The sequence below is a fragment of the Gymnoscopelus braueri genome, assembly GCF_963280865.1.
Source record: "Gymnoscopelus braueri genome assembly, chromosome: 17".
NCBI lineage: Eukaryota > Metazoa > Chordata > Actinopteri > Myctophiformes > Myctophidae > Gymnoscopelus > Gymnoscopelus braueri.
This window is the reverse complement of record NC_137617.1, coordinates 23224005-23237262: the sequence shown is the minus strand read 5'-3', so window position 1 is coordinate 23237262 and position 13258 is coordinate 23224005. Positions and strand designations below refer to the sequence as shown.

General features: G+C 41.7%; 1 protein-coding gene and 1 long non-coding RNA gene across 2 annotated transcripts in view; both read left to right on the top strand.

The window, feature by feature from the left end:
* The window catches only part of itga3b (integrin, alpha 3b), a 46771-nt gene extending 37300 nt beyond the window's left edge, over positions 1–9471 (top strand). The window contains exons 19-26 of the mRNA XM_080455951.1: positions 2819–2921; positions 4481–4657; positions 5279–5413; positions 5921–6034; positions 6704–6802; positions 7210–7335; positions 8623–8794; positions 9301–9471. Coding sequence (XP_080312077.1) covers positions 2819–2921; positions 4481–4657; positions 5279–5413; positions 5921–6034; positions 6704–6802; positions 7210–7335; positions 8623–8733 — 865 coding nt within the window. The 3' untranslated portion in view covers positions 8734–8794; positions 9301–9471. The remainder of the gene's footprint in view (positions 1–2818; positions 2922–4480; positions 4658–5278; positions 5414–5920; positions 6035–6703; positions 6803–7209; positions 7336–8622; positions 8795–9300) is intronic.
* Positions 9472–9477: 6 nt separating this feature from the next.
* On the top strand, positions 9478–11858 carry LOC308105297. The gene is made up of 2 exons (XR_013934895.1): positions 9478–10361; positions 10730–11858. It is a non-coding gene; the product is annotated as an uncharacterized lncRNA (long non-coding RNA).
* The last annotated feature ends 1400 nt before the right edge of the window (positions 11859–13258 follow it).

Genomic DNA, 13258 nt, shown 5'->3' with positions numbered 1-13258 from the left:
CCAGCAGTATGCCGCTGCAATTAGCCAAACATTCACAGCCATAGCCTGTGTCAGGCACCATAGTCAGGACATGACTGGCGCAAGTAATGGACCTTCCCTTCTGGGACCAGAGGGGACCAGCAATTGTTGCAATAATCCATGGGTAACAGCAACAGAGTGAGACACTCAATACTACTGATGACGTAGCCGTAGCGAAAGCGAGAATCATTCAGGCTACAGTGTCAAGGACACAGTATGATAGTCAAGAAGTGGCAAAGCGAAACACACTTCAATCGTCATATATAATTATTTAAGAATATTGCACTACCAAGCACATAGTATTATCTGGATATCAGCAGAGCGACATACTCTCAAGCTACGATATCAGTATTCACAGTATACTGCATATGTTGAATAGCAGTAGTGAGTACCGGGTACACACAGTATTAGTGGGTAACAGCAGTAGAGTGAGATACACTTAGTGCTATTGATAACGTAGCCATAGCAAAAGAGCGAGAATCGTTCAAGCTACAGCGTCAAGTACATATGTACTTGTTAATGTATTCCGTTGTCTTAGACCCCGGGAAGAATAGCTGCTGGTTTCCCTTTTACCGCAGCTAATGGGGATCCATTGCCAATAAACAAAGCTTATTGATTATCAGTACCCAGAGTACCATGTTACTAATATGTAACTTCGTCGTGGCAAGGAGCGAGAACCACTCAAGCCACTGTGTCAAGTCATGTGTCAAGTACCCACAGTATGATAAAAGTGATGGCAAAGCAAGACCCACTTGAACCATACCAGTATTATAATTTCATTTTACTACCAAGCACCAAGCAGTATAACCTGAATAGCAGCAGCGAGTCACACTCAAGCTATGATACACACTCAAACTGTGAGGTTAAGCACACACAGTGGCAGTATTGGCATATATGCTGCTTCCGCTGTCATTGATCAGCGAGACCTCTTTTATCCCATTAAGACCTGGAACTGTGTCTTTTTTTTTTTTTTTCGCTAAAAAGCATTATTTTACACTTTGGGCTATTCAAAAATAGCAGATCTACAAGCTCATAGCGCGACACCAAGTACATGTAGTAACAGGTACACAGTATATCGTCCAATAACGACAGAGTGAAGCACACTATGGATGTCCTTTATTAGCTGCAGCTAAATTATATTTGGACTGGTTAAATTGGGTTTGAACCAGGGACCTACAGACTTGCAGGTAGACAGTGTACTGACTGAGCCATTGGATAGCAATCAAGCTAACAAGCGCCATATGTCTGCGTCAGAGTGAGAACCACTTCCAGCAAAAACCTTCACAGAAGCGCTCATACAGTGGTGTAAAGTAACTAAGTACATGTACTCAGTACTGTACTTAAGTACAATTTCGAGGTATTTATACTTTAATGGAGCCCAGTTCTCTGCCACTGCGCTCATTAACGCTTTGGTCGTCTCCTCGAGGCGAAAGAACACCTTCTATGAGACACATTAACGGCGCACTGCAGTGACATTTTCGGTCATTTTATTTTGAAGGTTCAGTCTGAAACGTCGGCTCAACCGACTCTAAACCAATCAGAAGGTCCCATCCCTTCAAGCTATGGGACGTTGGATCTCAATCACTTCAGCCGTGCGCAACACGGCTAGTGTTTGTTTACAAGTGAGAGAGAGACGTGAAGCACGTCGGATATGCTCAAAGCGGCAGAATGGGATACATTCTCAACGCTGAATACTTTCCCCTCTTTTACTTTATTTGTCTGTAAACAGCACAATACATGCACTCACCGTCGCCAATGTACAGCTATGGCTCCATAGTTCAACACAACGGTGGTGCGGGGAAAGCTCACGGTGTTATTGTCGTTAGCTCCAATGCTAGCAAGCAGCCGCTAACGTCTCCATTCACCGTCCCATGCTTTTTTCTTTTTCTTTTTTTTTTTTTTTTTTCCTCCTTCCTTCCTTGTTCCTTTCCGAGAGCCCCTATGAACGGGGTAACGTAATTCCATGGTAGCAGGCTACGCAGTCTCTGGAGGACGGTAAACCGTAGCTCCAACCTGTTGGTTACGAAACTTCACGCGTAGCTGCAAGTAATCGACCTACGCTCTGGAGGCGAAAAGATGAAAGAGGATGAACGCTGTGTGCCCCGCACCTATATAGGTGGCGTGCGTGCACACAGGTCACGAGTGACTTTGTTGGTATTAATATTCGACCCATACGCGAGCGCGTGATGGATATCCAGGTGTTGAAAACACTGCCTCTGGCGGTCAGTAGGAATGAAGTAGAATCAATAATAATCAATGGGAAATTGTCAAACTTTCACTTTCCCCCCAATTTTGTGTTTTTTTAAATAGAAAATAGCAGATCTACAAGCTTGTAGATGGGCTATTTCCAATTTTTTATTTTATTTGACACTGTTGAACAACAAAGTATTAAGCAGGGTTTAAGTGGTTAACCAGACTTTCAGACTACTTTCTTTACGTCAATTTGTTGATATGTAAAATATGAAACAGATTACCGAAAAACAATGCTTATTAATCATTTGATTAATCAAAAAAGTAATTGACAGAATAATCACTATGAAAATAATTGCTATAAAATAATTGCTATGAAAATAATCGCTATAAAAATAATCGCTATAAAAATAATCTATAATTGCAGCCCTCTGTTCATAACACATGATGCTTGGCATCAAAGTAAAAGTAAAACATGACCCTGTGAGTGTATTAAAGTGAAATATCCCTTTAGTTTTAAACAATATCATGTTTCATTGTTGTTGTTTTTTTAACCGTCTTTTACATAGAAAGTGTCCTCTAACCTCTAAGCATCCTCCCTCCCCTGCAGAGACAAGCCCAAGCTGCAGCGCTCCTTCAGTGGCGAGGTGAAGGGGGAGTCGGCCATGAACAGCAGCAGTGACGTGGGCAGTCTGGTGGAGTACACCTTCAGCGTGAGTCACCTCCACCACCACAGACCACATTACAAACAGGGCTTTTATGTTGCATCTGCGTGGGTACACCGAGCCACGGTGGCCACAACAACCCCACCCGCTCGCTAGAATCAGCAGGTTTATTCTGGGCAGTTTTAATATCACACACGGGGGAAGGATTATTTGATGACCTATGTCTGGTGGTCTGGTCGTCAGCTCACAGACAAGATCTACTGTTAGTGGTCGTTGCAAGGTCTTTTTTCAAACCTTTATTTGACTAGGAAGTCACATTGATCTCTCTTTTTTTTCCCCAGACCTGGCCAAGGAATAGCAGCCAAAAACAAACTTTTAAAAAAGAACATTAAAAAACACAGTCCAGCAATTAAAGTGAACAAAAGCACACAAAGGCACGTCAGTGCAGAAAATAGTTCAACCAGAAGAGAACAAAATTATGCTTGAATGTGATTTATTTAGGGACAGACGGATACAACACTTTATAAGACATAAACCCTGTCAGTAAGGGATTTAACTGTATATTAACCCATTAAGGCGTTTCCGATTCTACAAAATGTCTTGTAGTAATGCTACTTTAAAAAAAAAAACGTATGTTTCTATATCAGTGGTTCTCAAACTTTTTCATGTCAAGGACCCTGAAAATTATATGTATTTGGCCGCCGACCCCCATCTCAAAATATTTTGTTCCAGGGACCCCCAGAAGCAAAGATTTGAGTAAAAAATGTTCACTTTAAAAGAATATATATATATTAATTTGCACACATTTTGTCGATTTTTCAAAAATAGCAGATCTACAAGCTCGTAGCGCGGCACTCGGTGCCGCACTATGAGCTTGTAGATCTGCTATTTTTCAATAGCCAAAGTGTAAAATAATGCTTTTTTAGCTCAAATCAAAAAGTGACACAGGTGCGTTCCCGGTCTTAAAGGGTTAATATGTCAAGAATATCTCCATATTAAATATGAATCATTAGATCATTAGATCATTATATTAAATATCCCTACCAGTGGAGATCCTGAACACTGGTGGAGATGTCAGGTGTCAGAGGTGCACTGAAAAGGTCTTTGCACACTGGGGATGTGAACCATATGAAAATCGATTCATTCATATAGTTGATGTGTGTAAGGACCTAAAGATAGTGGTACGTACTTAGACAAAGTTGTTACAAATGACGGGTATACGGATGATGGGAAGTGTATTCATAGGTTCATATGAGCGCTGATCAAAAATACATTTCTCAATGAGCAGAATAAGAGTGGGAGGCCTTGGGAGGGTACCCGGGGGCATTTAAAACATATTTTTTTCAGTGGCGTTGGCCACTGGAAACAGAACAGTGGCCGCTGCCGGCTTTTTGGACGAGGGCGGTTCGCAGCCAGTGTGTTTTAGCCTGAAAGCTTCATTGTAATTGACCATTATTAACTGGGGTGCGGCCGGGATGGCGTAGCATTCACCCATAACAATCTCTTAAGCAAAGCCTTCGTTTCACCCCACTGCATGGTACTGTATCACACAGCACATGAATCCCATCCATGAATTTATGGACTGTGATGACTTTTGTTCCCACCAGGTGACAGTGTTGGGTTCACCTTTAGGTAACATGGGAACGCTGGCGGTGGAGTTTGCGTGGCCATTCGAGGTGACCAATGGCAAGTGGCTTCTCTACCTGACGGAGATCGTCGTCAAGGGGACGTCACAGACACACTGTGTTCCCGGTGATGATGTTGTCAATCCACTAAACCTCACTGTAAGTGAAGTTTATATTCTGATGAAGAGAAATGAAGGTCTTGTTCCCTGAAAGACACCAAAAAAAAACCTACTTTATCTTAAGTGGAACAATGTTGATAGATTTGGGAGACCTAAACCTGACTTTGTCACCACAAATTGGACGTGAACTGAACTCAAATGAACTGAAATTTTATGAAAGGGAAATGAACTGCAGACTTTGCAGTGAGGCGTGAAACACAATCGTAGCTCACAATAAATGAACGCACAACATTATGTAAATGGAGCAAACAGGGTCTTGTACTATGCCACCCTGGCTACTTTCTTTTCCCTAGTGTCCCTACTTGCTGTTCTGAGGTCAGTGTGAACAGAGGTCAGTGTGAGCGAGGTCGTACAGTGTGAAAACTCCTCTGTGCCAAAACCACCGTCTCTCAGAAATAATATTTGGAAAAACCTCGGCCAGACAAGAGCGCTTACTCACAGGGTCCAAAATAGAGTTTGGCTTATGTATAGACAGTGGAAATGCTATTTTGGGAAGATTCTGGGAGACCTATAATGTCTTTATCGAAACCAGCAATTACCACCAAGCCCAGTGATGTCATGTGTTTCTTTGTTTTCCTTTGTCTCCCCCGCCGCCTTCCAGTTGTCCGAGGGCAAGCGCAAGCGTCCCAAGCGACAGATCGCACTGGACGATGGTGACAACAACGTCCAGCCACATATACTTGAACCGCAGGCGGCCATCACACTTGGCCAGGCTCATCGAAAATCCTACTTGTTGGTGAGGGCTTGGCACTGCCTTAATGGAACCCTTTAAAACTGCTGTCTATGCAGTACAACTTTTTTGGGAACATTATGAGTAGAATTTCATTACAATTAAGGAAATAGCTTTGCATAGATCGTGCCTTTTTAGATAAAAAAGTGTGTGTAGCAAAGCTTAACCCATTAAGATTCTGCAAATGCCTTCTAAAGCTCTCACTCTTTTTCGTGTCAAGGACCCCCCAAAATGATACAGTACGTATTTGCCCCCATCTGAAAATGTTTGTGCCAGAAGATTTGTGTTAAAAAACATTCTAAATTATTGTATGTATGTATGTGTGTGTGTATGTATGTATGTAGCTGTAATGAAAAATGACACTGATGCTTCCCCGGTTTCAGTGGGTTAATGGCAGTAGTGACACCGATTTCCTCAGGTCCATTTGGTTATATTTGCACACTCTCCAGAGTTAAATGAACACTCTGACTTGTGTTTATATGCATTGTAATCACTGTTGTTGTTTTTATGAAGGACTGCTCCTTGAGCTCAGCGCGTTGTGTGACCTTCACCTGCCCTCTGCTCAACATGAATACCTCAGCCAAGGTCATCGTCAGGTCCCGCATCTGGAACAGCACAATGCTAGAGGTCAGAGGTCACAGGCTGCAGTACACATTTATTTCAAACCAATAACCAACTTAATCTTTTTTTTCAATAGTTTTCTTTTACATTTGTTAATGAATCGAGATTCATTAACAAATGTTCTAATAGATTTTTTTATAATCAACTAAATTAATTAGTCTTATTTACCATTTAAGCCCTATATTATTCTCCGTTGTACAATGGTGGCGTACAAAAATAGCTCAAATAGCTGATCTACAAGCTCATAGCTCAGGCTCGAGCTTGTAGATCAGCTATTTGCTATTTTCATTATACATTTATTTTTATAATCATTCATTAATCGTAATCGAGGCAAAGGCTTGAAATAATACTGATGTAATACTGATTTGAAGTCAAATCTAAATATACAGACTTTCATGTATTATTTGTCCCCATCGCTGTTGTGTTTTGAGTTCATTAAGGGATATATACTATATACCTCTAAGCAAGTCTTTGCATGTGCATAACTAGGTACAATCTGAAAAAGTTACCATAACCAAGTAAAGATCATTTAGTAAATGATCTTTACTTGGTTATGGTAACTGTCTCCTTTATGTGAACATTTACACTGTATCATAGTGTAAATGTTCACAGGGAGGAGACACGACCTGTGAGCCCGTGGAGCGTTTAGTGAATCAGTTTAATGTCTGTCTGCAGGACTATCCCAATGCAGGGAGGGTAACGGTCAAGGGTCAAGCCACGCTGAAGCTGATCACAGACAAGCCCACCATCAAGATGGACAGTGTGACCAGAGAGGTGCGTGGTACTGGTGACTATCAGGGTTCCATTGTTAAAAAACACAACATTTTCTTAACCACAGCTATGTTTGCTATATGTTATGATTATATGACTATAGTCTGCTACTGTATATTGCTATTTGAATCTTGATCTTGACACATTTTGACTGATGTGCCAAAAACAGGGACACCAGGCTGAATGTGGTTACCACATATTTATTAAATTGTGGTATCAGACATACTGTACATATATATCAGACAGTCTACATTTCCCAAAAGGAAATGCATGTATTTAATTCAGTCTGACCAGAAGCAAAAATAAAACATATCCACCAGAAGGGGGATATCAAAATCAGAGGCATGGACCCCTGTCCCCCCCAGCAAATCAAACCCTAGACACACTGTATGTGTGTTTGCCTCCCACAGTTCGGAGTGGACATAGACCCAGTGCTGGGCGAGGAGACGCCTTACGAGGTTCCACTGTGGATCGTCATAATTGCTGCTGTAGCGGGGATCCTCTTATTAGGAGTCATCAGCCTCGTCCTGTGGAAGGTAAGATTGCCTTCACTCATATACATATTATAGAACTAGGGCTGGGGATCCGGAAACCGGAGGAACCGAAGGAACCGGATCCAACATTTGAGGAACCGGAACCGTTTCCGGAACCGGTTCTATCAGACAGTCATAGCTGGTATGTGGACTTCACGTCTATTATGCAATTACAATACTAGTGGTTCTCAAACCTTTTAATTTCAAGCGCCACCATGGTTCCATTTGTACCCTCTCAGAGTTACAGACTTCCAAGGGTCCATTTGGAACCTCCTATAGGAATTGTTAAAGGGAACCGTTAAGGAATCGGACCGTTAAAGGAATATAGTTCACCCAAAAATGACTTATTTGAAAACCTTGAATTCATGGAGATTTAGATTTAGTTTTTGTTGCATTCCTAAACAAAAAGTGTGGTGACCGGGTGATCGGTCAATAGGAGACTCAGTAGTCTGCGACAAAAACTGAAAACTCTCCATGAATTCAAGGCTTCATGGGGTGTGTAATTGATAGAAAATAAGTCATTTCGGGGTAATCGTTAAGGAACCGGAATCGTTAAAATCCTAAAGGATCCCAACCCTATATAGAACTACACAGGGCAATGCAAGGCGGGAACGATACAATTCACCCATTGCGCAATACTCCTGTTATGTCATGTACTCATTGTAGTCGTGGTCAGAGCCACGCACACCTCATTTCACTTCGCGCTTTTGTTCGCGTTCCTCACCATGACCACAGCTCGTACTTTCCGTTCCATTTGCTCACGCTCCTGCCACTTATATTGGCGGTGCGGCACAAATAAAGCGAAGCTCAGCCAATCGGTAAAGCTGGCTGTTTTCACTAGTAATCAAATGTCTCTCTTGGGCCTCGAGCTAAAACGTCTGGGAACCACTGCTCTATACAGTAGGTTGAGCTGATTTGTCAGCTCAAGCTATCGGTTATTATCCTCTGTTTGCTTTTATCAACCTCCTTAAAACATGTGTTTGCATCCTTGCACATACAGGGAATTGCTGTACAGGGTCTAGTGTATGACTGAACACGTCAGTCTAATTATTTTCCTTTTTGTGTACTGTCACCATGATTCTTTTTTTTTCTTTTTGGCAAAGAAAAAAGTTTCCACATTGTCTACACGCTGTGATTGTTGATTCAGAACTTGCAGATTCAAGAACATGCCAAATCTAAAGTAATGACTTATTGTATATTAATGGTGTAGCCGTCGCTGTCTGCGACCTCCACATTGAGCTGCCTGTCTGACCCCCCAACCCACCCCCACCCCACGTCCTCCTCCCTCAGTGTGGTTTCTTCCGGCGGGCGAGCAGGAGGGAGATGTACGAAGCCAAAGCCCAGAAAGCTGAGATGAAGATCCAGCCCTCTGAGACAGAGAGGCTTACCGAAGACTACTGAGGCCCCCCCGGGTCCCCCCTCTACCGTGGGGGCCTACGGCACACACCTATAGGGGCTCTGGGTAATATCTGACTCCATCAAATGGATGCGGTTACATTAGTAGTGGGGCTAACTGCAGGGAATGACTGATTTCACGTTCTTACTTCTTCCTTACTGCTAACTGTGTCATCTTCTCCTGGTTGACTGACACCCTTTCTGCTTCCTTTTCAGCCTAATACTGTGCCTTACTCCACTACTAACTATCTCTTATGCTTGTCTGCTCTTTAACCTTCTGCCTGGCTTGACTATGACAGCTGTAGCCATTGTAAAAGTCACCGTTTTTATTGGACAGCTGGGGGATGTTTGGACACCAGCAGGAGCAGAGTTTCTATAAATGTTCTGCTTTTCTGAAAGCAAGAATAAATACACAACTCGATTCCTACTGTTCATCGGCTACTAATGCATTCTTTTTTTTAACTCAATTTGACTTTTCCTCCTCAGCCTCTGACTTGTAGACTTGTAGCATTAATTCTGAATGTTATCCCAAATATATCCCTCTTCATTAATCCTAATCCCTTGTTCTAACAGCTTGGATTCTTCAAGCGGACCATCTACTATCGGATCATGCCAAAGCATAAGGGGGTGAGGATCCGCAAGGCTGAGCGCTACCAGTTCAACCTGGGCTTTCAGCTTGAGGAGCCGCAGAAAAAGTATTGGATCACTAACTGGACAGAGATGCAGCATTACTACTACTGAACTCTCAACGTTGAACCCCAAACGTTTCACCTCCACACCATTTTTTGACATTGGCCAAGCGAAGAGAACATTGGGCCTGTCGTGCCACATGTCGTGGCACATGGAGCAATCGTGAATTCTGGAACTTTATTGTTTGTAAATGCCATAGTGAGTTTCATCAAGACATTGTCCTTTCTTTAGTGCAATATGCTAAACAGTTTTGTTTCAGAGATTGTAAAAGTATTTTTGATGAATGCAGTGTTGTACATTGGAAAAGGGGGCTACTGTATGTTCAAATTGTAAATGATTTTATTATGATTTTATTCTGCTGCCGAATTTGTGTAAGGCTTTTGCATATATATTTCTATTCTTTTGTTGTTGTTTTTCCTGCTGGTAATCTATTATGTCTGTTTTGTCTCTAATCAGAGGAATTAGTCTATTGATTTTCTCTGTGATTGTTAATGTTGTTCTTTCAGCTCTGTCCTTGATTATCACTTTGTGGTTTAACAACCAGCTGGCTCTGCATGGTTATGAGACGGAACCTACAGCAGTAGCCCAAGGGATTATTTTGTACTGTTGACCAACAAACATTCAGTGATGAATGAATAATAAGAGTGCCTTATTTGAATGTTTGTGTTGAGGTTTACAGTAAATAGCTTAGCTTATCAAACACAATTTTGCTGACAGCATTAACTGTGTGTTTGTCAAGCTGCCTTGACAAATGGAAGCCTTTCTCCCTGCTTTCTGGAAACAAATACAGAGCACATTGATTTGGTAGAGAGACAAATGGTTTAATGAAATTTATACAGCATATCTTCGCATTCTCCAGGTTTTCTCCTACAAATATTTCTCATATGCTGCCAGCACTCCAATAGTGGAAAATAGAGGTTTTATGACAGCATGTTCACAGACTGGTTACTAGACAAATAGTCTCGCGTAGCCAGACAACTATTCCACAATCTCTGAATGCTATATAGAGTCTGGAACTACAACTCCCGAAATCCGAGAGAGGAAGCTGGCACTTCCGTTCACGAAAATATATTTTTAAATATCTTTACATTTTATTATTTTATTTCCATTTCTGCTAAGCAGCAAGCTAAATATACTTAGATGATTTGTATTTATATTAGGATAAATTTGCGCGACTCTGAAGACGAAACGGAAGTGGGGAGGAGGCTTCATATCCGGTTTATATTCTAATCATGATCAGAGCTTCCGAGTCCCAGACTGTATGACCGGAAACATTTGAAAATTGTGGGAGGCAACAGTCTGGCCACGCGAGACTACTAGACAAAGGACACACCACCACAAGAGGTCATAAACTTATAGTCTTTCCTTTTGTCATCACGTCGGCATCTTTTGCCGCTGAACAAATACAGAAGTACAGTAACCAGGCTGCAAACATTCCATGACAGGCCTCTGTAGATAAGCAAAATCTGCTTATCCACTTTTGAAAATCCGCTTATCCACTTTTAGATCTAGTCAGCATTTGATGAGGGTGGCAGGAGTGCATTTGAAACCGCTGTGGCCCAAGGGATTGCTATTTATTACACTGTATCATGTGATTACAGTTACTGGTTATCTTCAAGTAATCACATATGGGGAGTCTCAACACTGGAATAATAATGTAGTTATGTGTCTGTCTGGAAGTGTCATGATTGTGAACTATAGCACACAGAGACAGTATGAGTTGTATAGCGAAGGCTGATTTCATGGACTATTTTAATGAACACCTACAGTACTTTTGAATCTGAATGCATATTGCCACAGTTGCTTTTGTTGTTTCATTGCCCCTGTGCTATGCATATCCACAAGCTGCCACTAATAATGGACCATCATCATCGTGGTCAACCTGCAACACTGAGAATAAAAGGTTGATCTCCCAAATATTAAGCATCGCTTTTGGTGAAATGTCATTTGTCACAAAATGTCATTTAATCATACAATATTCTGAAAATATCGATGGATCCAGTCCAAAAGAGTTGCCGTTTTGTCAATCAAGGACTGAATTATCCTACGTTAAAATGTACTGTTGTCCATTGTTTGTACCAACTTGTTTGTATGTGTGTTTTTTAAGACCAGGTGTCACCCTTTTCAATTGTTGTAAATACCATTTTGGAAAGAAACTCTTCAAATGGATCTGGACTGGGTTTTTTCAGTGAAGAGACAAGTCAGTCATCTAAAATGTGTGGCGGCGGGACCAAGTGTTGTGTTACCAGCCTCTGTCACCTGAGAGCCCACAGGTATTCTGCACACTGGACTATCTGTGGACTTCACCACAGAGACCCCATTGACTCACTCAGTTAAGAGGGAAAGACTGAAACCAGTGCACAAACTCCTCTCTCTACATTGGTGTTTTTTGTTATGTTTTTACTGTGCTGTTTCAATGTAATTAAACTGTTTGTAAGGAACTCTCTGGTTCAATTCTAACCTGAATGGAACGGGTCACAACCGTGTCCTCCACATTGGCCTGGAACAAATTAGCAAACCAGAAAATGCAACATGGAATGAAAACATAGTAACACAACAAACAATGTTTCAGACAAAGAAAACACTACATTCTCCCTATCAATGTGATAGCTTTCTCTTATTAGAGATTTTATGCAGTTTATGCAGTTTTCTTTTGCTTTATGTAGACAGGCTCATGTAGAAAGACCAGACTATTTTGCTGTATGAGGTCAACATGCTACTCAACTACTGGAGAGTGTCCCTGATGCCACTGGATAACAAGATGAAGTAGTTGTTGGGGCATTTGCCCTTAAAGCAATGGTCTCTTTTGAAAAAAAATATGTTTGAATTTGTGTGTCTCATTGAATAACTTAATGAGACACTAAACTAATTTGTAAAAAATAATAATTAACTACGTCATACTAGAGTCAAAACTTGGTCTAGTATAGTAGCCCTAGTATAGTAGCCCATTGGGCACCGGACTACTTGGGAACGATGCAAGTCGGGAACAATGCAAGTTGGGAATGAATGCCCCACCCGGTTATGCAATACCCGTCAAACCCAGAGTACCCGTTTTACCAGTCTGTCTGTCCCTTTATTCCCATATAATTATGGAGATCTCTGTATCTATCTGTCTGCCTGTGTCCCTTTTATGCCCATACGTAAATCCCTGATGTCATCATATGCCAATATATGGGCAATTGGGCATACCGGTTTGATCGGTATTTCTGGACAACTGACTATCTGATCGACTTGACGCCAGGCAGGGCACTCTCTCGGGTCGACGATGACACACATGCCGAGTTTGAAGTCGTCGGTCAGATGGTTCTGAACTACAGCCGGCGCATGCATGCATTCTAGTAGGATGTAATCAAACAAATGTCTAGTAGTTAGTCCCCAAAAGCAGAGGTTCCTTTTTGGGTTTCAAGCTTTAAATAAAAAAGTGTTTTGAAGGTTAACATAAATAAATAAAATAAAGTCTGCAGACTGGTAAAATCTCCCACCGGTTTATTGCAGTAATCTGCAATAAACAGGTGGTAGCAGTGTGCAGATGTATTAATCCTGCACCTGGATACTGAACTGCAGTGAATGTGCATGCACTACTACTACTGAAGCATCTCGTTAGTTCATGCAGGGCACGGACGTCATACACGCCTTAGCTGTAATCAGCTGTCAGTCTGCTGACTGTTTTCAATCAGCCACGCTTTTCTAGACTCCAATCAGAGCTCACACTCTCAACAGGGCGGCTTCTTTAAATATGGCTTCTTCAGTCATTAGATCTCTGCTTCTCACGCTGCTTTCTGCTGCTGCTTCCTCCACCCCAGCCTCCACCTTTTAGATCGGAGTCTAGCATAGGCTCAAA